The 26,697-nt window shown below is 47.4% G+C and overlaps 1 protein-coding gene across 1 annotated transcript in view; it reads right to left on the bottom strand.

The window, feature by feature from the left end:
* Positions 1 to 1,183: 1,183 nt before the first annotated feature.
* The window catches only part of cdk15 (cyclin-dependent kinase 15), a 47,964-nt gene continuing 22,450 nt past the window's right edge, over positions 1,184 to 26,697 (bottom strand). Inside the window, exons 13-15 of the mRNA XM_056301402.1 lie at positions 17,877 to 17,925; positions 9,220 to 9,362; positions 1,184 to 1,296 (exon numbers count right to left, since the gene is read on the bottom strand). Of these exons, the coding sequence (XP_056157377.1) occupies positions 1,184 to 1,296; positions 9,220 to 9,362; positions 17,877 to 17,925 (305 nt within the window). The remainder of the gene's footprint in view (positions 1,297 to 9,219; positions 9,363 to 17,876; positions 17,926 to 26,697) is intronic.

Here is a 26,697-nt window from a genome sequence, read left to right as displayed (position 1 = left end):
TCCGGGGAGGGCTGCAGACTACCACGTGCCTCCTCCCATACATGTGGAGTCGCCAGCCGCTTCTTTTCACCTGACAGTGAGGAGTTTCGCCAGGGGGACGTAGCGTGTGGGAGGATCACGCTGTTCCCCCCAGTTCCCCCTCCCCCCCCAAACAGGCGCTGCGACCGACCAGAGGAGGCGCTAGTGCAGCGACCAGGACACATACCCACATCTGGCTTCCCACCCGCAGACACGGCCAATTCTGTCTGTAGGGACGCCCGACCAAGCCGGAGGCAACATGGGGATTCGATCTGGCGATCCCCGTGTTGGTAGGCAACAGAATAGACTGCTACGCTACCTGGACGTCCCTTTTTCTTTTTTTAAGGGGCTTTTGTTTTGGATTTGTCATTTGAAAGAAAGTGAGAGAGGGCACGAGGCAGACTCAGAAAAACCACCTTTTGTGGACAGTTGTACATTACATGGACCGCATTTCAAACGAGCCGACGACTCATGAGGGACAAGGTAGGTTCTTGGTACATGCACGCGGTTTGGCACTGGGCCTCCATTGGTCAAAACCAGTAAAGCAGTTTTTTTATTCTTCATCATGGTCAAACGATACTTGGAAGAAAAATGTTGTGTATCCAAAATGTACAGGACAGACTGGCGTCTCCCCGCCTTCCACCCAATGACTGCTGGGATAGGCTCCAGCACCCTGTGACCCTGATTAGGATAAGCGGCTTGGAAAATGGATGGATGGATGGATCCAAAATGCATGCATCTGTCTGTAACCTGGGTCTTCCTCAATGATGTAAACAGGAGGTTGTGTACCAGGACCAGCTCAGAAAAACATCTGTAACATCTGCGTGACCAGCTATTTCATATGTTATGGGCCCCAAACATGGTTGAGGAGGCCCCAGTTTCTACAAAATAAAAACTAAATGGTGTGAACACAGCCCCATCCGACTGCTGCCTCTTCCACAAAGAAGTTGGAACGTTTGTAGAGTTTCATTCCAAAACACAGGATCCGTTTCTGAACATGATCTCGCCAACTCGGAATTCCCATCAGTCGACATTCCAAACACAGAAATCAATCAAATCATAAAAAGAAAAAAAAACTTGTGGTCTTTGTTGTTTTTTCCGCTTTCTTGTCCAAATGTAGCTCAGCTGTCTCCATGTTTGATATCCTGGAGGCGGGTGGGGGCTATCACCAGCATTTGGCCCGGGGTATCAGGGAGGGTTTGTTCCTGCGACTGGGGCTGAAGATGTCCCTCACCTCTGTCTCCAGCCGGACGCCGGGCACCTTGAAGATGGACAGCGCTATGAGACAGAGAGAGAGGAAAGAAAATTGGTTGGACTGGATGTGAGATACAGATACTGACAATGGATGACATGGCGAGTGGCGATGAACAGGCGTTTCTGGAGCGAGACAATCAGCGCTCGTATTCATTAAACTAAGGTGTTTGGATGGACGAGTCTCAAACGTGATGTTGGAAACGGGGTCGCCAGCAACATAACTTCTGTTCCTTGATTCGACTTTCCAACAGGTCTTGTAAACTGGGATTATTGAAGAGATTGTTTTTATTGTGTGTGTGTGGGGGGGGGGGTTACCTCCTTTTTCTCCCCAGTTGTATCCCGCCAACTACCCCGCTGTTCTGAGCCGTCCCAGTCGCTCCCCCATTTGCCAATCTGAGGGCTGCAGACTACCACATGCCTCCTCCGATACATGTGGAGTCACCAGCCGCTTCTTTTTACCTGACAGTGAGGAGTTTCACCAAGGGGATGTAGCGCGTGGGAGGATCATGCTATTCCCCCCCAGTTCCCCCTCCCCCTCAAACAGGCACCCTGACCGAGACACACACCCACATCCGGCTTCCCACCCGCAGACACGGCCAATTGTGTCTGTAGGGACGCCCGACCAAGCCGGAGGTAACGCGGAGATTCGAACCTGAAGAGATTGTTTTAATTAAACACACGGGGACTCCTTAGTCCAAGCACCACCTTAATTCAGTCACTCATCTTAATCAGATTAATGAACGTCTACATGCAGCCAATAGTCTTTGTGTTTTTCTAGTGGTGCATCCAAACCTCGTCTCATGGACTGTAAGTAATAATGTGCAGTGTGCGGTGGTCAACACTTGGAGTGTTGACTTGTTTTCAGGCATGTATCAGATCCAGATTAGCACACCTAACAGACTGCTTCGATTAAAGATGGCTCCATAATCTGTGGTTTCATGGTGAAACACGTGAGCAGGGTGGTGGTGGATAACGAGGTGTGTGTCGCATCAGATTTGAGATGGTAAAGCGGTTCTGTGTTCCACGAATCATACCGGGAAGAACACCAGCCTCGTTAGCCTGGTTGTGCTCTCATTAACAGACCATTATCCCAAACTGAGCTGGCCGCGTTCACGAGGAGAGGCCATATGAAGGATGGGGGAGGATCGACTCTCCATCATTTGTCCTCTCTCTCTCTCTCTCTCTCTCTCTCTCTCTCATTCCTCTCGCTGGCAAGGATCTCTATCGCCCCTTTCCATTTCCCCTGGTGTTGTCTTCTTCTCCCTCTCTCTTTCGTTGTTCTGTTTGTTTTCCTCAATCTGTCGCTTCCTCCCTCCAAGTCCTCTCTCCCATATCTCATTCCTTCATTATCTCTCTCTCTCTCTCTCGTCTCTTTCCATTCATTTCAATGGGCTTTATTGGCATGAAACCGTTCAAACAATATTGCCAAGAAAAGACGGTACAAAACAATGCTTCACCTCTTTCCTCTGTCTCTTTCTCTCGTTTTCATCCGTCTTCCCATTTTCCCCCATTTTTACTTCCCTCCCTCTCCCTTTCCTCTTCTTTCTGCTCTTGTTTACCATCTCTCTCTATACCTCACGGTCGACTGATTCTTACTTTAATCATTAATATCAATAATTTGTTCATTTTCCGTGTGTGTGTGTGTGTGTGTGTGTACGATAAATTACCTTTGAATTTCTTTTGATTTTTTTTGTATGTACTGTTATCAATCAGTGTATTATTCACACGCAAAACTGCACACACGCTTTTTTCTTTTTCTTTTTTCTTTTTCCCCCCCCCCCCCTTTTTCTCCCCAATTGTACCTGACCAATTACCCCACTCTTCGGAGTCGTCCCAGTTGCTGCTGCACCCCTTCCGCCAGTCCGGGGAGGGCTGCAGACTACCACATGCCTCCTCCCATACATGTGGAGTCGCCAGCCGCTTCTTTTCACCTGACAGTGAGGAGTTTCACCAGGGGGACGTAGCACGTGGGAGGATCACGCTATTCCCCCCAGTTCCCCCTCTCCCCCGAACAGGCGCCCTGGCCGACCAGAGGAGGCGCTAGTGCAGCGACCAGGACACATACCCACACCCGGCTTCCCACCCGCAGACATGGCCAATTGTGTCTGTAGGGACGCCCGATTAAGCCAAGGTAACACGGGGATTCGAACCGGCGATCCCCATGTTGGTAGGCAACAGAATAGACTGCTACACTACCCACACGCCCAGTAGAACAGTGTTGTGATGTAGGTGGATGCAGGAGGCAGAGAGAAACAGACCTGTGGATGCCCAAAAGGCTTTTTGATTGTGACCATTGAAAAATGGTTTCAGATCTAACTTACAATGGCACTGGAAGGACAAATGACAGGAAGTGGACAGTTATCAGCTGAAATGTGTAGTTTTATGGCACACAAGATGTTTTATATACTTTTTAAAATAACTGCTGGCATTCCTCTTGTGACCAGCGGGAAAAATTGACTGAAAGATAAAATGTCAGTTCAGTCTTGCATGGCTGCCATCTGTTAGGGCTTGGCCAGGACAAATGACAGGGTGCATAGTGTTTTCATCTTCATCACAGCAGCCAGATGAGGAAGAGGATGGCAGGTAGTGCTGAGTTAGAAGAAGTGAAGTTGTGTCTAACCAGCAGAGATGACAGACCAAGCTGGTAGAAGACCTTTACCAACACATAGTACTACATCAATAAGTAAAAGTCAGGTTCCAGCAGATTCTCTGCTGGTTTCTGACACAGCAGCCCTGCTGACTCTCATCCAGTCTGGATGGAGCTCAGACAGCACTGCAGTTATCCACGTTCCTCCAAAATGACGTCCAGCGTGTTGCAGACAGACACCTGAGAAGATTGTCTACATGGTCTGTTTGTCAGAAATGCATCACAGCAGAGTCACAACCCTGCAGACTCGCATGCAAACACACCACATTTGTTGCTTTCAAACTCCTGCATGTTCAGCACAATAACTAACGTACAACTCCCCACACAGGAAGTCTTCGGTAGTGTGTGATGTGGATGGTTGGTGTCTGCTGGAACTTTGCCAGGACAAATGATAGGGTGCATAGTAAGTAAAGTTTTATTTATATAGCACTTTTGAAAACACACAGTTACAAAGTGCTTTACACTCAATCACAAAAATACGAGTAAATGCATAAAATAAGTTGAATGAATATAAAACACGGCACAGGGAGTAACAGACCAAGCTAAAAACAAACCAAATCAGAGGGCAGGGATGGGGATCTATAAAAAGGCTTGCCTAAAAAGACGGGTTTTTAGAAGCCACTTAAAACAGTCCAAAGATTCAGTGAAGCTAATGGATTGGGGAAGATTATTCCAGAGACTGTGTTTTCATCTTAATCATGGCAGCCAGATGAGGAAGAGGAAGGCAGGTAGTGTTGAGTTTGAAGAAGTGAAGTTGTTGTCTTTTTTTTTTTTTTGGATTTTCTCCCCAATTGTACCTGTCCAATTACTCCACTCTTCAGAGCCGTCCCGGTCTCTGCTCCACCCCCTCTGCTGATCCGGGGAGGGCTGCAGACTACCACACACCTCCTCCCATACATGTGGAGTCGCCAGCTGCTTCTTTTCACCTGACAGTGAGGAGTTTCACCAGGGGGACGTAGCGCGTGGGAGGATCATGCTATTCCCCCCAGTTCCCCCCCAACAGGCGCCCCAACCGACCAAAGAAGGTGCTAGTGCAGCAACCAGGACACATACCCACATCCGGCTTCCCACCCGCAGACACGGCCAGTTGTGTCTATAGGGACGCCCGACCAAGCCGGAGGTAACACAGAGATTCGAACCTGCAAGCCCCGTGTTAGTAGGCAACAGAATAGACCGCTATGCCACCCATACGCAAGTTGTTGTGTCTAACAAGCAGATATAACAGAACAAACTCCAGTATCCCTACAGATGTCACTAGGTTAAGCAGGAACAGGAGTTTGATAGATAGATAGATAGATAGATAGATAGATAGATAGATAGATAGATAGATAGATAGATACTGTACTTTTAAATGCATCTCCGTAGAGATTAATATCGTAAATACATGTTTACATCTATACACAAATACATGAGTACACAGGAACAACCACATACTGCAAACATATACATATATAACAGACATGGGAACATAAAGTCTGGTGGCACGGTGGCGCAGTGGTTAGCGCGGTCGTCTCACAGCAAGAAGGTCCTGGGTTCGAGCCCTGGGATAGTCCAATCTAGGGGGTCGTCCCAGGTCATCCTCTGTGTGGAGTTTGCATGTTCTTCCCGTGTCTGTGTGGGTTTCCTCCGGGTGCTCCGGTTTCCTCCCACAGTCCAAAGATATGTAGGTCAGGTGACTCAGCCATACCAAATTGTCCCTAGGTGTGGGTGGGTGTGGGGGGGCCCTGTGATGGACTGGCGGCCTGTACAGGGTGTCTCCCCGCCTGCCGCACAATGACTGCTGGGATAGGCTCCAACATCCGCGTGACCCTGAGAGCAGGATAAGCGGTTTGGATAATGGATGGATGGATGGGAACATAAAGTCGTGTTTACTTTTTTTGTCCAGAAGGAAATGCATAAAGTTAATCTTGGGATGAGCTGACATCCCTAAACTCCTCTTCATAGTCTGTCAGGGAACCTGAAGATCATATTTCCTCCTACTTCTTCTGAGTTCCTCTTCCTCATGTGTTGTTTGTGAGCCGCTCTCTGCCTTGTTGTGTTCTTCCTTTTCTCACCTGGTTTGTGTTGCTCGAGTCGCTCTCGTCTTTGTGTTTCTTGTTTTTTTCTTTCTCTTTTCTGCTGCGGTGAGGCATTCGCTTCATAAGCCCTCAAGAATTTCTCCGTCTCGCCCACTCAGTTTATATTCTCTCCATCTTTCATCTCGTCTGCATTGTGCCGTATTTATAGTTTTAACTTTCAATTCCTGCAGTGGGAACGGTTTTAAATTGTCCATCTTGATTGTCACTATTCCCACTCCCATTCATTTGCGTTGAAACCCACCCGTGGAAACCGCCATCCTAAACCGCACTTGTTGATGTTGCATGATGGGAAATGTGTTGAAGGTTTAGGCGACGCTTGTACCTCGTCTGTGTTGCAGAACAACTAACCGGGGCTGTAAAACATCTCCGTTTAAGAATAACGGTGTCTCTTAAATCTGATTTCTGATGACGCTTCTGTGGCAAGTATTCCAGTTTTGGGGTAAAAGTCAAGATGGACTGTGGTATGAAATGACAGAATAATCTCATTACATCTTCATTACATCATAAAATGTGACCTGATTTAGCAGATATGGGTTTGGAAGACAAAGGGATAGACTGAGAGCGTGTATTAAATTTCGAGTTCTGATATGGGTCCAAGGCTTCGAGACTGCCAGGCCTGTGTGAAGGCTTGTAGAGAGACCCCCTCTGACCAACAGCGAGCCAATCAGCCAAGCACGCTTCCACACAACACACGTCTTATTCTGGCAAATATCCGATTTTGAAAAGACGCTATTTGTCAAAGTCCTTGAGGAGACAGACGGTTAGTTGTGTCCAGACGGGAGGATGGCCTTCAAAAATCTCCAATTCCGTGTGTGTGTGTGTGTGTGTGTGTGTGTGTGTGTGTGTGTGTCCGTGTGTTAGTTATTCTTAGTCACAGAGGAAGCGGCAGGGAGACAGTGGAGTGTGTTCAAAGCGCCCATCTGCAGGCTCAGCGGGGCGTCCGTGTCTTTAATCAGACTCCGGCGGAGTGAAGTGACAAACCGCAGCACCTTGTCGCCAAACGTCAGTCTCGCTCAGCCAGTGGGGGGCCGGGAGTAAGGGGGGGGAGCAAGCAGAGACCTCGACATGTAGACACGGCGTACATGTCCTCTGTTCTCAACACCAGGACAGAGACACCAGAGACGCCTTTCAGCTCCTATGGGTTAAGACTCGATCCAGGACTTGGCGATTTAATTTTTTATGAAAAAGCCGTATTTGTATTTCTGTTACTACCCACATGTTTGTATTTATATTACTGTACAGTTTCACTTCACTCTGCCTTTATTACTGCTGTCGTGTATTTCCTGTCGTTTTGTGTTGTTGCGTTTTGCGTATTTTCTGATGCAGATCCAACCAGACAAATTCCTTCTATGTGGAAACTTCCATCCATCCATTATCCAAACCGCATATCTGCTCTCAGGGTCACGGGGATGCTGGAGCCTATCCCAGCAGTCATTGGGCGGCAGGTGGGGAGACACCCTGGACAGGCCGCCAGGCCATCACAGGGCCGACACACACATTCACACCTAGGGACAATTTAATATGGCCGATTCAGCTGACCTACATGTCTTTGGACAGTGGGAGGAAACCAGAGCACCTGGAGCACCCAGAAGAACATGCAAACTCCACACAGAGGACGACCCGGGACGACCCCCACGGGTGGACTATCCCGGGGCTTGAACCCAGGACCTTCTTGCTGTGAAGCGACCGCGCTAACCACTGCGCCGTTGTGCCGCCCATATCTGGGGTAATGAACAGGAATGTGGAAACACACTTGGCCAAAAAAAAAAAAAAAAAAAAATCTGTTTCTGATTGTGAAAGACAAACCTTTTCCCGTCCGCTGTCGTCTTATTGGTTTTAATCCATTTGGTTGGCTTGTTTTTACTGTAACCTGTCATCTTGTCTCCTGCTTTTATCTTCTCCACACTTTTGTTTCGCTCTCATATTAAACGCATCTCGCTGCTTTGAAATATGCGGGCCGTGTTTGAGGAGTCTGTGTGTGTGTGTGTGTGTGTGTGTGTGTGTGTTAGTTAACTCGGGAAGAGTAATGGATTGACATTGTGCATCACAGTAGAGTACCATATATCCCGGACTACAAAAAAGAAAAGGGGGGGGGTTCCCCCTTTTTCTCCCCAGTTGTACTTGGCCAATCACCCCACTCTTCTGAGCCGCCCCGGTCACTGCTCTACCCCCTCTGCTGATCCGGGGAGGCCTGCAGACTACCACATGCCTCTGCCGATACATGTGGAGTCGCCAGCTGCTTCTTTTCACCTGACAGTGAGGAGTTTCACCAGGGGGACGTAGCGCATGGGAGGATCACGCTATTCCCTCAAGTTCCCCCTCCCCCCGAACAGGCGCCCCGACCGACGAGAGGAGGCGCTAGTGCAGCGACCAGGACACATACCCACATTCGGCTTCCCACCTGCAGACACGGCCAATTGTGTCTGTAGGGACGCCCGACCAAGCCGGAGGTAACGCGGGGATTCGAACCGGCAATCCCTGTGTTGGTAGGCAATGGAATAGACCGCTACACTACCCAGATGCATTTTTGTCTCTTTTGTTGTCTTGTTTTAGTTTTATCTTGAATTTATCTTAATTTTGTCTTGCTTCTGTTTGGCTTTCTGTCGTATTGCTTTCCGAGTATTCTGCTTTTGCTGTCTGTCAATCACTTTGCTAACTCTGTTTTTAAAGGTACTATACAAATCAAGTTTATTATTATTATAGTCTCTCTGTGATGGCCTGGCGGCCTGTCCAGGGTGTCTCCCTGCCTTCCACCCAATGGCTGCTGGGATAGGCTCCAGCATCCCGCAACCCTGATTGGGATAAGCAGCTTGGATAGTGGATGGAGGGATTATATTCTCTGCCGAACTTTGGCCTCATAAGTGTGAGAAATATTAACGCTGCAAGTCAAACTTACATGACTGCTTTAGGAGGTGTTTTTTGCATATGAGACAAAACTTTTTTGCAAAAAAAAAAACCCCCAAAGAGGTGAATGGCTGAATGTCCCGGATTGGTGATCTCACAAATTAATTCATGAAACCTAGTGACACCGAGTATTTCTCCAGGACTTGTACTTTGTAGTTCATGTGTAAAGTCATTGTATGACTGGACATCAAGTGTTGATATCAGTGTCGGCTACATTTGGAAAGTGACTGTGTCGGTAATATCTTAAAGTGTGGTACGACACATACAGTCATCCTCTTCCCCGGTGACCAATAAAGGCTTTAGTAAATACGTCCTTACTGTCGCGGAGCTGCATGATGGGGGGTGGCAGGGTGTTGAAGTAGGGGTGCTGCATGGCGTCCTGTGCAGAGATGCGGTCCCGTGGGATCACCAGCAGCATACTCTGGGCCAGGTCCTCTGTCTTGTAAGGCAACTGAGCCAGTCTGCACAGAGAGAAAGACAGGAGACAGTGAAAAACAAAAGCTAGCTGGTAACCTGAAGACTGCTGGTTTGAATCCCGGCGGATATTGGTGAAGAATGATGACTGTGCAAAAACTAAAGATGCCAGCTGTCTATTTATGCTGCAGACTGTTGCTGCCAACATGCCCATGAGCAAGACACCTAAGACCACTGCAGGCAACCCTGCACTGTGCACATGCATGGATTTGTATATGAAGTTTGGGAGATGTTCAGACAGATACTTGTGATGATGGGTTTCGGGTTTCATAAGGAAGTAATCTCTGAACATTATTTAGTCACCCTTCTGTCTTTGTCTCGCTCTGTCTTTTTTCTTTTTGGACCCCCCCCCCCCAATCTTATCCGGCTAATTACCCCACTCTTACGAGCCGTCCCGGTCACTGATCCACACCCTCTGCTGATCCGGGGAGGGCTGCAGATTACCACGTCTCCTCCATGTGGAGTCGCCAGCTGCTTCTTTTCACCTGACAGGGAGGAGTTTCACCAGGGGGATGTAGCACGTGGGAGGATCACGCTATTCCCCCTGCTCCAAACAAGTGCCCCGACCGACCAGAGGAGGCGCTAGTGCAGCGACCAGGACACATACCCACATCTGGTTTCTCACTCGCAGACACGGCAAGTTGTGTCTGTAGGGACACCCGACCATGCCAGAGGTAACACGAGGATTTGAACCGCCGATCCCCGTGTTGGTAGACAACGGAATAGACCGCCACACTACCCGGACACACTCGATCCATTCACTTTAATGGAGGATGCGTCACCTGGTGACGTGACAGACATGAGATGCACAAAGAGCCCAGTATTCATCTCCACTTTAAAGGGGTAGTTCAGTTTTTCAGGGTTTGTGTCCCACTTACACAGAGTCACACAAACCGGTAGACACCTTGTATGTGTGTGTGCAGTTTGAAGGTACATCAAACAATGGATTTAGTCTGGCTCAGCTCAAGTGTTGAATGTCTACCTGGATCATTTGCTGCTCTTCTCTAAAGCAGAGGAACACATCTTCTCTGAAGCCCGTCGTTAATGTTTTTCACTCATTAGCTTAGCGGAAACCATTTTTCTTAGCCAACATTTTCACAAGTACATGCAAAGTCCTAAAAATGTAATTATAGTGTTAACAGTTTTTCTGTAATGCTCGTATCCACCTTCTTCCACCACAGAACAAGACGCAGTACAGAAAACTCAACACTGCCGGCCTTCTTCTTCCTCATTTGGCTGGTGAAACGCTATATGCCGAATCATTTTCCAGGGAAAGTCCTGCCAGACACCGACCATTAAAATGAGCAAGTACTTAAGCACGGATTAGCAGTTGTCTTAAATAAACCAGCAGACGCACAAACTAGGTGTTTGTTTACGCGCAGCTCTTCAGGACTGGAGCGGTGATTATTTTCAAGGTATTAATGGAGCCAGTTGGTCATGCAGCTTGTATTTCCTGCAAAGACATGGTGCACAGATGGAAAGAGCTGTATAGAGGCACACACAGCGATACACACACACGCACATGAAATATGAACAAGAGAGGATGTTGTGATATTTGTTGTGCAGACAATGCTTTCATTATGGCATTTAGTATGTTGTTTGATCTTCACATGTACATTCACACACACATCTACACAAACATACACGGCCTCACACATCTGCATCTACATTACACACTCCCACTCTCTCTCACACACACAAACACACACACAATCACATGCTTATAGTATAAGAACACAACAGACATACAAAGGTACACATGCACGCAACACAAACACCCTTTCTCATAAAGTCAACCCTAACGCTTTTCTAGACACACGATCTCATCTTTAACTGTCTGTCTCTCTATCTCTGTGTCTCTGTATCTCTATCGTGCTCTCTCTCTGTTGCTCTCTCGTTCTCTGTGTCTCTCTCACACACACCCTTGTCTCTCAATAGTGATGAAATAGAAGATAAATAAGAGAAGTATATCTTGGCCAATGCTACCCCCCACCTGCACCCCCCCACACACACACCACCATCCTCTGTTGTTCCACAGTTGCCTCACAGGGTTCTTTTTTCCATTTGGCAATTTAATTATGTGTTTTTCTGCTGTCTGTCAGTGTGTGTGTGTGTGTGTGTGTGTGTGTGTGTGTGTGTGTGTGTGTGTGTGTGTGTGTGTGTGTGTGTGTGTGTGTGAGTGAGTGAATGTGTGTGCGCGTGCGTATTCCACACACTTGTCCGTACAATTGGAGGGAGAGGCCTTTGGTCTCTACAGGGGGCCCGTTTAATTAAATCTACGACTGGAAAGAGAGGGGGGGGGGAGAGAGAGAGATGTGGGCCATGGCCGGGGGAGAGGGCGGGAGTCCCATTCATCAATGTTGAATAGACTTCTATTAAAAATCCAACCCAATCTCCCCTGAGCCCCCCCTCCCATCCCCACAAACCCATCCTCCATCACACCCCCCTCCTCCCTTCATCCCAAACTCCCCTTCCTCTTTCAGCTCCTCTAAAACTCTCTTTGCCTGCTGTCTCTCTCTCTCTCTCTCTCTCTCTCTCTCTCTCTCTCTCTCTCTCTCTCTCTCTCTTTTTCCTCTCTTTCAGTCGATGACCGAATGGAGGATGTGTGTTCACACTGGAGGAGTCAGATTCATTCAGTTTAATATCCACGGTGGTTTTTCTTCATTTATTTATTGTTTTGACTTTTCCTTTACTTTGCCTTTGATGTGTTGTGGGACGTGGAGGGTGTGTGGAGGTTCTGGATGTGGAGATAAGACCCCCAGTTACCCCGACTTCTCTTATTTGGCTAGCTGTCTCTCCCCACTCTCTCTGTTCCTCTATGTCTGTTCCTTTCTCTTTCTTTTCCGCTCTCCTTGGCTCTTCCCCCTCTGTCTCTCATTTGTTCTTCATCTCCCTTTCTTGCCATTCAATTGCATCCTTCCTCTCATCTTTCCTTCCCTTTGACTGAGCCTTGCCCAGTCTCTCTCGCTCTCTTTGTCCTACCAACATTCTCACCCCTTGATTTTCATCCAGGATTGAAATAATCTCCCTTTCTCGTTTAAAAAATCCAGTCCAATGAAAACCACGTTTTCCAGCCTCATATATCTTTTAATGCGTTTCTTGATGTAAATGTTTGAACTGCTGTTGATGTGAAAATGTGACTAAATCTCTTGGAGAAACTCTCCTCCTGGTTGTCAACATAATTACACCGTTTCACAAAACCGATCAGCTTCTGGTAATAAATGACACCATCTAATACTCTGATTTGATTGGACAGTCTGTTGGTCTGTTTTGAATAGTTGCCTAGCGACAACATGCTAGTTAGCGAGTTAGCTAGCTATCAATAAAGAGTCTTGTGAAGTCAGCCTCCCCAGAATTGTCCGTGTTCAGAGCGGGGGCGCTAAAACAGCTATAACAAATCAAATAATACTTCTGAAGATGAAGAAAATGACTCCTAACATTAATATTACATTATAAGAACTGTCTGACTGAATTAAAATAATTGGACTTGATTTTTGAAGAATTTTTAAATAGAACTCTGAACAGAAGTTTTCCTCCCTGTAAACAAGCAGAAGCTCTCCTGGACATAAAGGATATGTTAGCGAAACAGGAAGATGCTCCAGTGTCACTGTCAGTAGACGTATACTGCATTAGCTTAAGCAAGTTCAGCAAGAATGTCAGCAGGTGTTGAATAAACATGTTGTTTACGCAAAGAAATTTTGTTGTTCAAGGGGGGGATACCAAATTCAAGAACTCTATTCAGCCTTAACGCCAAAGTACAACGGCTGCACAGCTCAAGTGATACTGCAATTATTCCCGTAAGTAGACCGGGTGTCTATTTCAGAGGGATTTGTGCTAAGTGCGACCAAACATTGGTCCGAGTTTCACAAGCTCATTATTTTAAAGACAAGGTAAGCAAACCAGCAAACACAAGGCAACTGGAAAAACGAGGGAGGATTTAAAACAGTTTTGATAGCAGTGTCTATTTCATCAATGGCCGTTGGCATTTTTGTCACTGTTAATTTGTCTGGCACTGGCTCAGCTTGAAGACATCACAAATGTTAGTCCCGCCCACAAAAAAGCTGATTGGCTTGGTTGTTTCTCCAACTGGGAACTGTGAATAATGAGAGAAACACCAGACTTCTGAATCAATGGACAAAATTCGCAAAAGGAGTGGGAAAAAAGGGATCTGGAACCAGGCTAGGAAAATGTCAGGGGGCTGTGACTCTGACCCTTGACCTCTTTAGTAAAAGTAACCTGACTGGTCACTTCTAGCATGGGTGATACGGGAAGTGAAATTAATTTATTACTCGATCTGCATCAAAGTTGAAGAGCAATTAGATTATACATTTTCGTCTTGCCCCTTCATGTCTCTGTCTCTGTCTGTCTGTCTGTCTCTCTCTTTCTGTCTGTGTGTACCACTACCAGACAGAAGTGATGTCAGGTCAGATGTCACAGAGTGCTGCCAACAGAGAGAGAGCGAGAGAGAGAGAGAGCGATGGATGCACACCCGGCCTGCTAAACAAAGAGCCTCCTGTTAGCTTCGGCCTCGCTGCCCAGCTCTTGGACTACACTCACCCCCCAACACACACACACACACCCCTCCTCTCTTGACACCCCCATTACCCCCAGCTGCCCTCCCTCCCCCATCCAAAGAAGTAGGAATGGGCAAACAAGACACACTCACACACACACACACACACGCACACACACACACACACACACACACACGCAGCAGATTCTTGGAAAAACCAGGTACCTGCAATTTAGACCTTTTTTTTCTCTCTCTCCTCATACTTGAGTTGGAGGTTTATGTGCGATGTCATTTATGTGCTGTTTCCTCGCCCTTGGACCTTCTAAACCTCTTAAACTTCCCACAGGTGTATTTCCAAAAACAATTGCAGAGTGCAAAAACAGACACATATATACTTGCAGGAGGAAACGCACATATTAGGATATACAAGTAAGAAGCAGGGAGCGCTTCATCATATCTCACAGGCGACGTTTCCACTCGGGAGGCGGGTTAAGTGTCTGGCGAGGCAAACCAAACGCCCTCCGGGCAGTTCAAATATTCCCAAACCACATGCAAATACGTTTTGAGCCCAGGTGTGCGTGAGGGCTCTGGCCGCCGGTCTTACATGTGTACGTCAAATCTGAGAGGTTTTTTTTTTTGATGGATGCCGATCATGGTGCTGTCCGCCCCACGCTGGAGAAGACAAGTAATCCGTTATTTACCACACGCTAGAAGCTCTGGACCTCCTCCATTACCTCCATGTCTGACGTTTCTTCAGCATGCTAATCACTACTTTGGACAGTGTTCAGGCTGGCTGAAGCTCGCGCCAAATAATTTATTGTTGCTGTAAAAGGGAAACGCTAAAAAAGAAAAAGAAGAAAAATCCAAATTCCTGAAGGTAAAAGAGCAGGTCTGAGGCCCCGTAGTATTCAGCGTAATCCTGTTATGGTTGTATGGAGGACGGCTCGCGTCCTATATACCCGAGCACGAGAAGAGCGCTGCGGTATAAAGGGTCACCTGCAACCAGAAGGTCGTGCTGGGACGGGGTCAGTTTCCCCAGGGGAGGTGCGGTCATTACACCTGTGTTACGTCTGTCCGGACGGGCAGCGTTGTCGGTGTTTCTCACCCGCCACCTGGGCGCAAATTAAAGACCAAATGACCCCCTGTTTTTCCTCAAACTCACGCACGAGCCCCATTCGGACGGGCTTGGTTTTACAAGGTGACGTGGGTAATAAAAGGTTTTCATGGGTGCTCGGTAAGTTTTAAGTCATCGACCTGGACGACTTGTAGATTGGCCGTCAGAGGGGCGCAATTTGTTGGACGTGCCAGGATGGCGACGTCACTTTCGCGCCAGTTGAAATCTGAAATCCAACATGGTGTCCGAGAGAGCGAAAACGAGACGGTTGACAAGTAAAGAACCCCCTTTTTGCGTTGCTGCGTTTATATTACACGCAGTAGCAACGGAGCCAAAACGTGGGCCTCGTCTTGAAATCTCCACATTTTTCCTCATGTGAGAGTCGGAATTGTTCTCAACAGTCTGGAGACTCGTGATGTGACTCAGATTACACGGCCGTCTTTCTGGACGGGACCAAAATGATCAGACCACCTGTGGTTGTGGCTGGAATTATGACTTGGATAGAAGGGTAAGAAACCCGGCATGGCCCACCCGCACGGGATTAAAATGACTGAATGGCCTTGTCATTGATTATGTAACCGGCTATTTTCTTGCGCGGTGCGGGATTCGTTACAGGGTGTGCTGCGCCATAAGGCGACGTCACTAACCGCTCGGCTAAAGGGTCAGACCCGTTAGCTAGGGGCTACCGTGTCTTATTAGTAGTTTACAATTATATTATCTACCCTCCCTCGGAGAAACTAATCCTGTCTGAACTGGACTAAACACGGAGAAACTCAATGCCATCCGGACTCAAATCTGTGCCATTTAAATGACATTTGTTTTGGCAGAATTTGTTTTGACCGGTGTCGGATACCGTACGGGTCCTATTTTTCCCCATTTCCCACAGCGGTAAAGCCACCCTGATGTGCTGAATATCACAGTCTTCGTCTCACACGTTGTTCCACACAGCCTTCAACGCCTAGTGGTTATGGACACGAATTTGGGTTTCCTCCAATCAGAGATGAATATTAGTGTTTCCTCTCCCGACCAGTGCCGCGTTCTCTTCTTCTTCACAAGTCATCACATGACACGTGACACATCCGGAGACTAACAACTCCCGCTCCCAAATACGGGTGAGAAACTGAAGCAGCTCTGATCCAGCATACCCGAAAAGACAGATGTCCTTGTGTTACTAATTATATTCCACACGTCGTTTAACTGGGTACCCAATCCCACCCGAATAGGGCTGATGGCAGTTACTTCCAAATGCACGGAGGCTGAGATGAGGAAGATGAGGGCCGATAGCGTCCCATCAGCGACTATATTCATAGTGTCTAAGGTATGGATTCAGTTTCCAAACACAAACCATCTGGTTTTGTGTCATCTTTAAATAGAAATGGCAGATCCCTAAAGACACAAGTACACTGCAAGCAGAGTTGCAGGTTAAATTTAGTAAAAAAAAAAAAAGAAAGAAAGACAGTGTGTATACGTGTTGTGTCAACGTGCCTTCAAGCCGAATCCTCTGTTTTAGTGAGCGCTAAGATAAGATGTACTTCATTAATCATTGTTGGGAAATTCATCCTCTGCATTAACCCATGCTAGTCATGTAGCTAGGAGCAGCTGCAGCACCCGGGGGCCAACTCCAGTTCTTCTTTCCATTGCCTTGCTCAGCGGCATAGGCAGGAGTATTAGCCCTAACGTGCATGTCTTTTTGATGGTGGGAGGAAACCGGAGCACCCAGAGGAAACCCACGCGGACACAGGCAGAACATGCAAACGCCACACAGGAAGGATCTGGGGTTCAAACCCAGGACCTTCTTGCTGTGAGGCAACAGTGCTAACCGCTGGGTCACCGTGTCACCCTTAGTTAAACAGCTAACATGTTAAATGGCTAACATGTTTTTTTGTCCCCCCCCCCTTTTTCCCCCTCCCCAGTTGTTTCTGGCCAATTACCCCACTCTTCTGAGCCATACCGGTCTCTGCTCCACCCCCTTTGCCGATCCGGGGAGGGCTGCAGACTACCACATACCTCCTCCGACACGTGGAGTCACCAGCCACTTCTTTTCATCTGACAGTGAGGACTGAGGAGTTTCACCAGGGGGACGGGACGTAGCACGTGGGAGGATCACGCTATTCCCCTCAGTTCCCCCTCCCCCATGATCAGGCGCCCCGACTGACCAGAGGAGGCGCTAGTGCGGCGACTAGGACACATACCCACATCCGGCAGACACGGCCAGTTGTGCCTGTAGGGGCGCCCAATCAAGACTGAGGTAACACGGGGATTCGAACCTACGATCCTCATGTTGGTAGGCAATGGAATAGATCGCCACGCTACCCAGACGCCCCTAAATGACTAATATGACAAACGGCTAACATGTTAAACGGCTAACATGCTAGCAGACGCAGATAACCATCCAACTCCACCTTGGTGGGATGTCACGATGACATCTCATGAGGGATTTCCTTCCAGAATCCTAAATACGAATCATTCTGAAAAATATTGTTTGAAATCTGATACTCACAAATACCAAAAACATACGAACGCTTTGATCCACGCGTGTTAATATAGTAAAGAGTTCATATCTGGTTGCCCAGCAGTTTTAGAATAGTTAATAACATCAACATGTTCTGTGGATTTATGCTTCACCGCACGCTTTCTGAACAGCCTGAACAGTCCAAGAAATAAAGAGGCTTTCATCTTCAAGGGTTTTGACTCTTAGTTGGCAAGAGTCTTAAAGCAGTTAATCACTTCAATTAATTTTCTGGGGTAAGACTGACTTTCATGTAATTATTTTAATAGTTTTTTTTCTTTTATTTGGTTTTATTGTGGAACACAGCTCTTCATGTTAACAAAACAAAGTTTATTGAGAGTAGATTTGAGAGACCTCCATCTTACCTTTTCCAAACGTTTCTGAACTGCTGCGGCTCCGATGGGACGAACCATTCTGTCGGAGGAAAGGAAAGTTAAACACTTAATGTCAGCTCTTTCTCTTCCGGCCTCCATGTAAACACTCCTGTCAGACTCGCTAACATGTCTCCAACATGCTTTTTGTCTGACTTGAACCTACGTCACCGGCTTTCCTCTGAGACACGGCAAAATTGGTTTATTTTTTGTGCTTACGGGAGTATTCTGTGATTATAGTCTTTTTATTTCTTCTCAAAACAAGGGTTATATTTCATTTACAGGAAATATTCATCCCTGGGCTGGTTTGCATGATGACAGTGAGCCAAAAAATTTGATAGAAATTCCCTTTTTGTTGCTTTTTCTTTTTTCTTTTTGGGGATTCCCCCCCTTTTTTCCCCCTCTCCAATTGTACCCAAACAATTACCCCACTCTTCTGAGCTGGCCCGGTCTCTGCTCCGCCCCCTCTGCTGACCCGGGGAGGGCTGCAGACTACCACATGCCTCCTCCGATACATACGGAGTCACCAGCCGCTTCTTTTCACCTGACAGTGAGGAGTTTCACCAGGGGGACGTGGCGTGTGGGAGGATCACGCTATTCCCCCCAGTTCCCCCTCCCTGAACAGGCACCCCGACCAACCAGAGGAGGCGCTAGTGCAGCGACCAGGACACATACCCACATCCGGCTTCCCACCTGCAGACACGGCCTGTTGTGTCTGTAGTGATGCTCGACCAACCGGAGGTAACACAGGGATTCGAACCGGTGACCCCCGTGTTGGTAGGCAACAGAATAGACCGCTACGCCACCCGGACGCCCTATAAAGGTGAGTTTTGTCAAGTCAATCCATCTTCTTGATTTAGACTTAAAAGGGAAATTGAGATTTAAAAATTCCATAAACATGAATGAAGATGAATAAACTTGTGGCGGAGCGAATGAAAAACCTTCTGGAAGTTCGTAGAAAAATCAGTTTGACCTCGGTAGTCTTTTAATAACCTATACCTCTTTTAAGTGTGCTTTTATTTTACGTACGTTGTACTTGAAAAAGATAAACTTTAGAATAGCCTACTTAAACTTGTATTTTTAGACTTGAATACTTTTTTGTGTGTGTACACATATAGTGTTTGTGTAAGTCAACTGAAAGTGTACATTTCAATCCGAATATTATACACATATACTTTTGCTTAACTTCAAGAAGTATACTCACAAGTAATAATAATAATGGGTTACATTTATATGGCGCTTTTCTAGACACCCAACGCACTTGACAGTGAAGGGGATAACTCACTTCAACCACCATATGTACAAAATGTACACAAGCACACAAATGTTGACTAAAAAGTGGGCTGTTTTGCTCCCAGAGTAACACAATAATATACTTACAAGTATACTTTCAGTTCCCCAAAGTTGGCATACTGTTTATAATCAAGCGTACTTCAAGAATATACTTGGTGTATGGCCTTTTTCTTAAGGGAGGGGTTGATTTCAGAGTGGTGGGGCGTCAGGTGACTGACAGGTCCGAGGTTCGGGTGGAAACACAATCTGCTCCTCCATCGTTCCTCCCACAGAGGACCGTTCCCTTAAACAATATTCTCCGGGCATTGCCAAGCCACCGCTCCTCAGAGGAACTTTTTTAGATATGGTTTCCTGGTAAGGGCTGTAAGTCTGGGCCTGTCTTGGCTTTACGAGAGACGGGGCGGTAATGAATCCACACGGCGAGCCCACCCCGCGGTCAAGTCTCTCCCGGGGAGGAACTGAGCAACGAGCCGTCGTGGCTATCGACCTCGGCTCATTATCGCCAACGGAACATCTTGGCCCGGGAACACAAAAGGCTGTTATGAGATGAAGTTATGGAGCAGATGACCGCCAAGACCAAAGGAATAAAATGGAGGGTGTGGGACTCCAAAAGGCGGCAGATGTACTGGGGTTTTTTTTCAGCCGATATCTCTGAAATACAGACGATCCATTTTGAAAAACTGTAAACATTTTTGCATAATTAGGACCTGAAGGGACCCACAGATTTTGAAAAACTTCCCTCATTTGTACCGTGCTTTCGTTGGTCACCAATAACATTAGATATCTCCACAAGCTGCACGGTAATACACATTACTCTAGTAATACTGTGGTAACACTACTAATACTGTGGCAGTACTACAGTAATACTCTAGTAGCACTGTGGTAATAGTGTAGTTACACTAGTGATATTCTAGTAATACTGTGGTAATGTAATAATACTGTGGTAATACTCTAGTAATGTTACTATAGTAATACTCAAGTAATGCTGTAGTAATACACTTGTGATACTGTGGTAATACCCTTGTGATACTGTTGTAACGCTATAGTAATGTTACTGTGGTAACACTGTAGTAGTAATATTACTGTAGTAATACTGTGGTAATACTTTAGTAATGCTGTGCTAATCTAGTAATACTGTAGTAATAGTAATGTTACCGTGGTAATACTGTAGTAGTAATGTTACTGTAGTAGTCCCAGAGTTTAACACCACCGGTTCATTAGCATGTGTCGTCTCCAGCTGGATGTAAACTACAGAAACGCAATTAAAAACCCTGAAAGGAGCAGAACCTTCCACATAAAGCACTTGTCCTGATGTGGACGCCAAGCTGGTTCCATGACACCGCCTTTTAAAAAAAACCCAAAAACTTAGTCGTGGCCGTTTAAGAGGAAAGTTGTGCTGAAGAAAGTTGCTGTCGACTCACCACCGACAATAAAAACACAAATACCTTTGTGAGGTTTACTGTAAGCGAGCGGCCTGGGCTTTGATGATTAATGTGGAGGTTATGGAGTTTTGGCGCCGGGCTGAGAGAAACACAAAGGCTGCTGGTGAGCTCAGCCGCTCTGCTCTCCCCGAGATTTAATGGGACGGGACGGGACGAGGGATTTTTACGAGCTGCGTGGACGCCGCTTTGAGACACGGCCATGTGTGGATTTTTGATGCAGTATAAAACAAGTAATACTCACCAGCTAGTTGGAAAATAAAATCTACATAAAGAAGAAGAAGAAGAAGAGGTCATGTGGTCACGCTCTATAACGCGTAGTAACTTTTGCTAATAGCATTACAGGAAAGAGGAAAATGTAAAAAGAAATTGAAATGGCTTTAGTGTCATTAGGAAGAGGTCGTTAATATTGTAGCGACTTCGGGAGGGGGGGGGGCAACCACAGGAACTGCCGCGACCGGGACGCGAAGCCGTATCGCTCGCACCGCGAGAGACATCGCTGACCGCTGGACTGGTTAACGTTGTCGGTTGCGGTGTGGGAGATACGGGTTCGCGTCCCGGCTGTGGCGGTACCCGGGCTGCCCCCTGAATTCGCTACAATATTTTTAAGCCGTTTAAGTGCTTATAAGTGCGTTATTACTCATCTTTATTTGCAGCTGGACGTTATGAAGTGTGCTAGCTGGTTGTAATGGTTAAACCCAGTGATCGTACTGTCGTGTACGTGAGTAGCTGCCGTGTTTTCTGTTTACGACAGTTGACGGCTTTACGTGTGAGTGAGTTGTGACGTAAAGGAATATTACTATGGATCGAACTACCTTGGGGACCGACAGTTTTGTTGTCGGCCCACTGAATATAACGCGTACAAAACGTCCCAGGTTCAGATTCCAGCGAGTCTTCTCTCTCTCACCGTCCGCTCCCGCGCTCTCCGTTCGCACATCCGGGCGCCGCGCTTCCGGCCCTCCGTCTGCTTTCAGCGCGCCGTCACGCCTCACCTCACCGCGTCCATCATCGATGACAGCTCAACTCGAGGCGTGTTTATTGGGTGTTTTTTTTTCTTTCCCCCCCTGTCTGTTGTTGTTGTTAGATGATTTGGTTTGATCTCCTCGTCTGGCTTGTACCTCGCTGCTCTTTCTCTCTGGGAAATGTGTTTTATAAGCAGTCGGGCCCGGTTTATTTGGACAACTCTAAATCGTAGAGTTTCCGAGGTCTTCACACGCGCGCACATCGCACAGTAAACGAGCGGGGACGACAACCCGTGCGCTTCCACACCGGAGCGATAGTAAAGAGCCGGGGGGGGGGGGTCAGCTGTGAAGCGAGGGTGGTGAAACTCAGTGTACGGTTTCACACACACGGCAGGGAGAAGACAGACACCCTCATCTCTACACACACTGTATTTTCTGTCACAGCTGCTGACAGGATGAAATACACCAAAGTTTTTGTGCTGAGCTGTTCTCTGTCTGGGTCTCTGTCTGTCTTTCACTCTGTCTCTCTCTCTCTGTCTTTCACTGTCTCTGTCTCGCTCTCTCGCTCTCTGGCTCTCTCAGTCTCTCTCGCTCTGTCTCTCACTCCATCTCTGTCTCTCTTTCTTGTTCTCTCACTCTGTCTCTCGCTGTCTCTGTCTCACTCTCTCTCGCTCTCTGGCTCTTGCTCTCGGTCTCTCGCTCTCTGTCTCTCTCTCTCCCTCTGTCTCTCACGCTATCTCTGTCTCTTGCGCTCTTGCTCTGTCTCTCGCTGTTTCTCTGTCTCTCTCTTGCTCTGTCCCTCTCTCTCACTTTCTCACACACGTTCAGACACTCCAAACATACAGCCAGAACAAGACACTCTTGATCATACTGCACACTCTTGATCATCCACCCTCACACGTGCACGCACGCACGCACGCACGCACACACACACACACACACACACACACACACACACACAGCGTTCCTGCAGTTTGACTTGGCTGAGGTTTCCAGCAGTGTTGACGTGGTTTCTGTACTGCCCGACCCGCTGAATGCAGCTTGGTCAGGCCTCTATTGGCCCATTCAGACCCCTGGTACATGTGAGGGGAGAGCCAGGTAGAGAGAGAGACAGAGAGAGGGAGAGACAGACAGAGAGACAGAGATCCACACGTACTGTACTGTACTGTACCTGTACTGGACCTACTGTGACTGTGGTCCACAATTACTTTCATTTTCTGTTGAAATACTCGGTGTGTGTCCCTGCCCTGTGAGAGTGTACCAGGACCAGGTATGTGTGTGTACTTTACCATCTTGTTCAGAAGAGCAAGGCTTTACGTACTAGACCTGTGCTGCAGCATGTAAAGGCAGAAGTGCACTGGAGTGATCTGATATGAATGTTTTGAGGTACAACAATTGTTCTGAGTGGCCAAACGGACACCAAAAGAGTTAATTGGTGCATGAAACTGCCTGCGAGCGTGTTTTGATTTTGTGCGTCAGGAGATCCAGTGACCGAAACACAGCTGTTGGTTGGTTTCTTCTGCAGCAAATGACCTGTTTGCAAGCCAGCAGTGTGCCGTGGCAGCGTCGAATGAAGTGCGTCGGTTATTGCTTTCAGTGCGTCCGGGCGGTCATATGACATCATTTGTGTTGTTTATACTGGGTATTGCGACGTGTCGGCCACATTGTGTGCGTGTGTGTGTGTGTAAAAACTGGTTTGGCGAGCAGCCAGAAGGTTGAAGTTCAGCTTTAGCAGAATGAACCATGGTGGAAAACGTACCGTGTTGTCCCAGTACGCATGCGGCAAGACACCGAGATGCTGGAAACCTCAAACCCAGCTGACCACCATGGACACCTCTCACCAGCACGGCTGTCCCAAAACAAACACACACACACATTCCTCTACCCATGTACTCACACAGGTTGTGTTCAATTAATGCACATACACATGCATTCAAAGGTAGGAACATTAAGTACACAGATCCAAAAAAGCCCATGCACACACACAGGTTGCAGCCACACGTGCATGCACACATGCATGGTAACAAACATGCATACAAATGCACACACACAAGGCTACATGGTTTACATGCACATACACACAAACTCACATCCAAGAACATACACATGCATGCACGCACCCCCCCCCACACACACACACTCATATACACACATTCATCTACCCGTGTACTCACACAGGTTGTGTTCAATTAATGCACATACACATGCATTCAAAGGTAGGAACATTAAGTACACACATACAAAAAGCACATGCACACACAAAAGTTGCACAGGTTGCAGCCACATGTGTACGCACACATACATGGTAACAAACACGCACACACACATGGTTTACATGCACATGTGCATGCACGCACACACAAACACACACACACACACACACACAGTAGCTAGATCCTTGGTGTGTGTCCATCAGCTCCGTCTGGCGTTGCTGGTCTCTTTCCACATGGTTTATGCAGAGCTGCTGCTGCTGCTGCTGGTCACCACAGACAGAGAGCGCTGTGATCCCACCACTGATCTGTACTCTGATTCACAATTTATAAATCCTGTTTGTTTATTCAAGTCTGGCAGAGAGGCGTTTGTAAACGGCTATTGGTGATGGGGCGCAGGGCCGAAATGCCAGGGAGGAGTGTGGTGGAGGAGAGAGAGAGAGAGAGAGTGAGAGAGAAGGCTGTAAGTCACTCGCCCCTCGACTTCTCGTGGTGACAGGGTTGCATTACTGGAGGAGTGTCTGGAGCTCAGCGTGGAACTGAGATCTAAGGGTTTGGGAATGCGGGGGGAGCTTTTAAATGACGCACACACATATTGCATGTGGGCCACCAGCAGGAAGGACGATTATCCGGAGCCACCAACCAAACACCGGCCTCGTACTGGTGGCTCCTGTTTGTCTCCCCTGCCAGACTGCTGGCTCCCAGCGAGCTGAGGTCGCAGGTTTGGTTCCCCAACTGCCCTAAGTGTCAAAGTTTTGTTTGAGCAACATCCTGAGTCCTGCCTGCAATGAGGACTGACCAAAAGATCTCCCTGAAATATCAGAGTATCTGTTGAAAACTCAACACTACTGTACTATTCTAGTACACATTCTAGTACACATGGCAGCTGTAGCTTGGGCTTGGTACTTTATTGAAGAAGGTAAACATAACAAACCAGTTTTCATTCTCTCTCTCTGTCTATCTTTCTCTCTCTATCTCTTGCTCTCTCTCTCTCTTGCTCTCTGTCTATCTTGCTCTGTCTCTCACTCTCTCTGTCTATCTTTCTGCCTCTGTCTCACTCTCTGTCACTCTGTCTCTCTCTCACACACACAGACACACACACAGACACACACAAAGAGGACAGGCTTGTCAGCGAGCTGGCACACACAGCTGGGCAGCCACCACCCACGCATACATGCATAAAGATATATGCACTGATGAGCAAACTCTTCCAGCCAGGTGCAGGTGAACACAAGCCTCCATAAACATGTGCACACACACACACACACACACACACACACACACACACACACACCCGCCCACCCAGACACACACACACACACACACTCAAACACGGTGCACTGATGCGGGACTGTGAAAACATTCATGTACACATATGCCAACACACGTGCACGCACACACACACACACACATTCCTTAACAAGTACACACACTGTCCTGTATGCAAAAATACACATTTACTCCAACATATGCACATTTACACAAACATAACATACACAAATACACACAAATACTGTGTGTATGCCTGCAGACATGAACACACAGTCATAAGCCCACCAAAATGCACCGATGATGCACCCCCTCATCATGGCTGCATGGAGGCAACACCCACACACACACACACACACACACACACACACACACACACACACACACACACACACACGGACATGAGATTTGGGTGAGTCAGAGAAGCTGTATCCTCGCTAAAAACCACAGAGTCTAAATGTTGTCTCATCCACACTGCTTTTCTTCCATTTCATCATCCAACAGCCCCCCCACACACACACATACACACACACACACACACACACACACACACACACACACACACACACACACACACACACACACGCATAGATAGAGCACTGCGAGCCATTACAACCACAGAAACCCAATGAGTAGACCTGACACGCTCACTAGGGTCGACTGCAACTCAAAAGATGCACAGGCCGGCTGCCAGGAATGTTGCAGCAGTCAAAACACACACACGCTGCACACACACACACACACATACACACACCGCCTCAGTGTCCATGTGTCCTGGCTGGCCCTCAGAACAAACCTCCATCCTCTCCCTCAGACTCGTCTTTCTTCCCAGACACACGACTGTCTCGGTAAAAAGAGACGAGAGCGTTCAGAAAGAATTCGCTTTCTGTTAAACACGAGAGCCTGTATGACTGCACAGAGAGAGAGACAGACAGAGAGAGAGAGACAGAGAGATGGAGAGCGACAGACAGAGAACCTGTATGACTACACCGAGAGAGAGAGACAGACAGAGACAGAGACAGAGAGCCTGTATGACTACACAGAGAGAGAGACAGACAGAGACAGACAGAGAGCCTGTATCACTACACAGAGAGAGAGACAGAGACTATGACTACAGAGAGACAGACAGAGACAGACAGAGACAGAGACAGAGAGCCTGTATGACTACACAGAGAGAGAGACAGACAGAGAGAGACAGACAGAGAGCCTGTATCACTACACAGAGAGAGACAGAGACTATGACTACAGAGAGACAGCGAGAGAGAGAAAGAGAGACCCTGTATGAGTATAGAGAGACAGAGACAGAGACACAGAGCGAGAGTGAGAGCCTGTGTGAGTACAGAGAGAGACGGAGACACAGAGAGAGACACACACACTCACACAGGAGCGAGAGAGAGGGAGCCTATATGAGTACAGAGAGAGAGAGATACACACACACACACACAGATCAATTCATGAACAGATGGATAGACGGACATAAATAGGTAGATGGAGGGAGATGGATAATGGGTGGATAAATGATAGATAGACAGATAGATGATAGATAGACAGATAGATGGATAGATGTATACAATTCCTATCAGATCTCTCCCAGCTGTATTGAATTCCTCCATTTTTTTTGGTTCTTTTGTTAAAAATGTGC

The sequence above is a fragment of the Lampris incognitus genome, chromosome 21 (genome assembly GCF_029633865.1).
Source record: "Lampris incognitus isolate fLamInc1 chromosome 21, fLamInc1.hap2, whole genome shotgun sequence".
Lineage (NCBI taxonomy): Eukaryota > Metazoa > Chordata > Actinopteri > Lampriformes > Lampridae > Lampris > Lampris incognitus.
The sequence above is the reverse complement of the archived record's forward strand: the minus strand, read 5'-3'. Positions and strand labels throughout refer to the sequence as shown.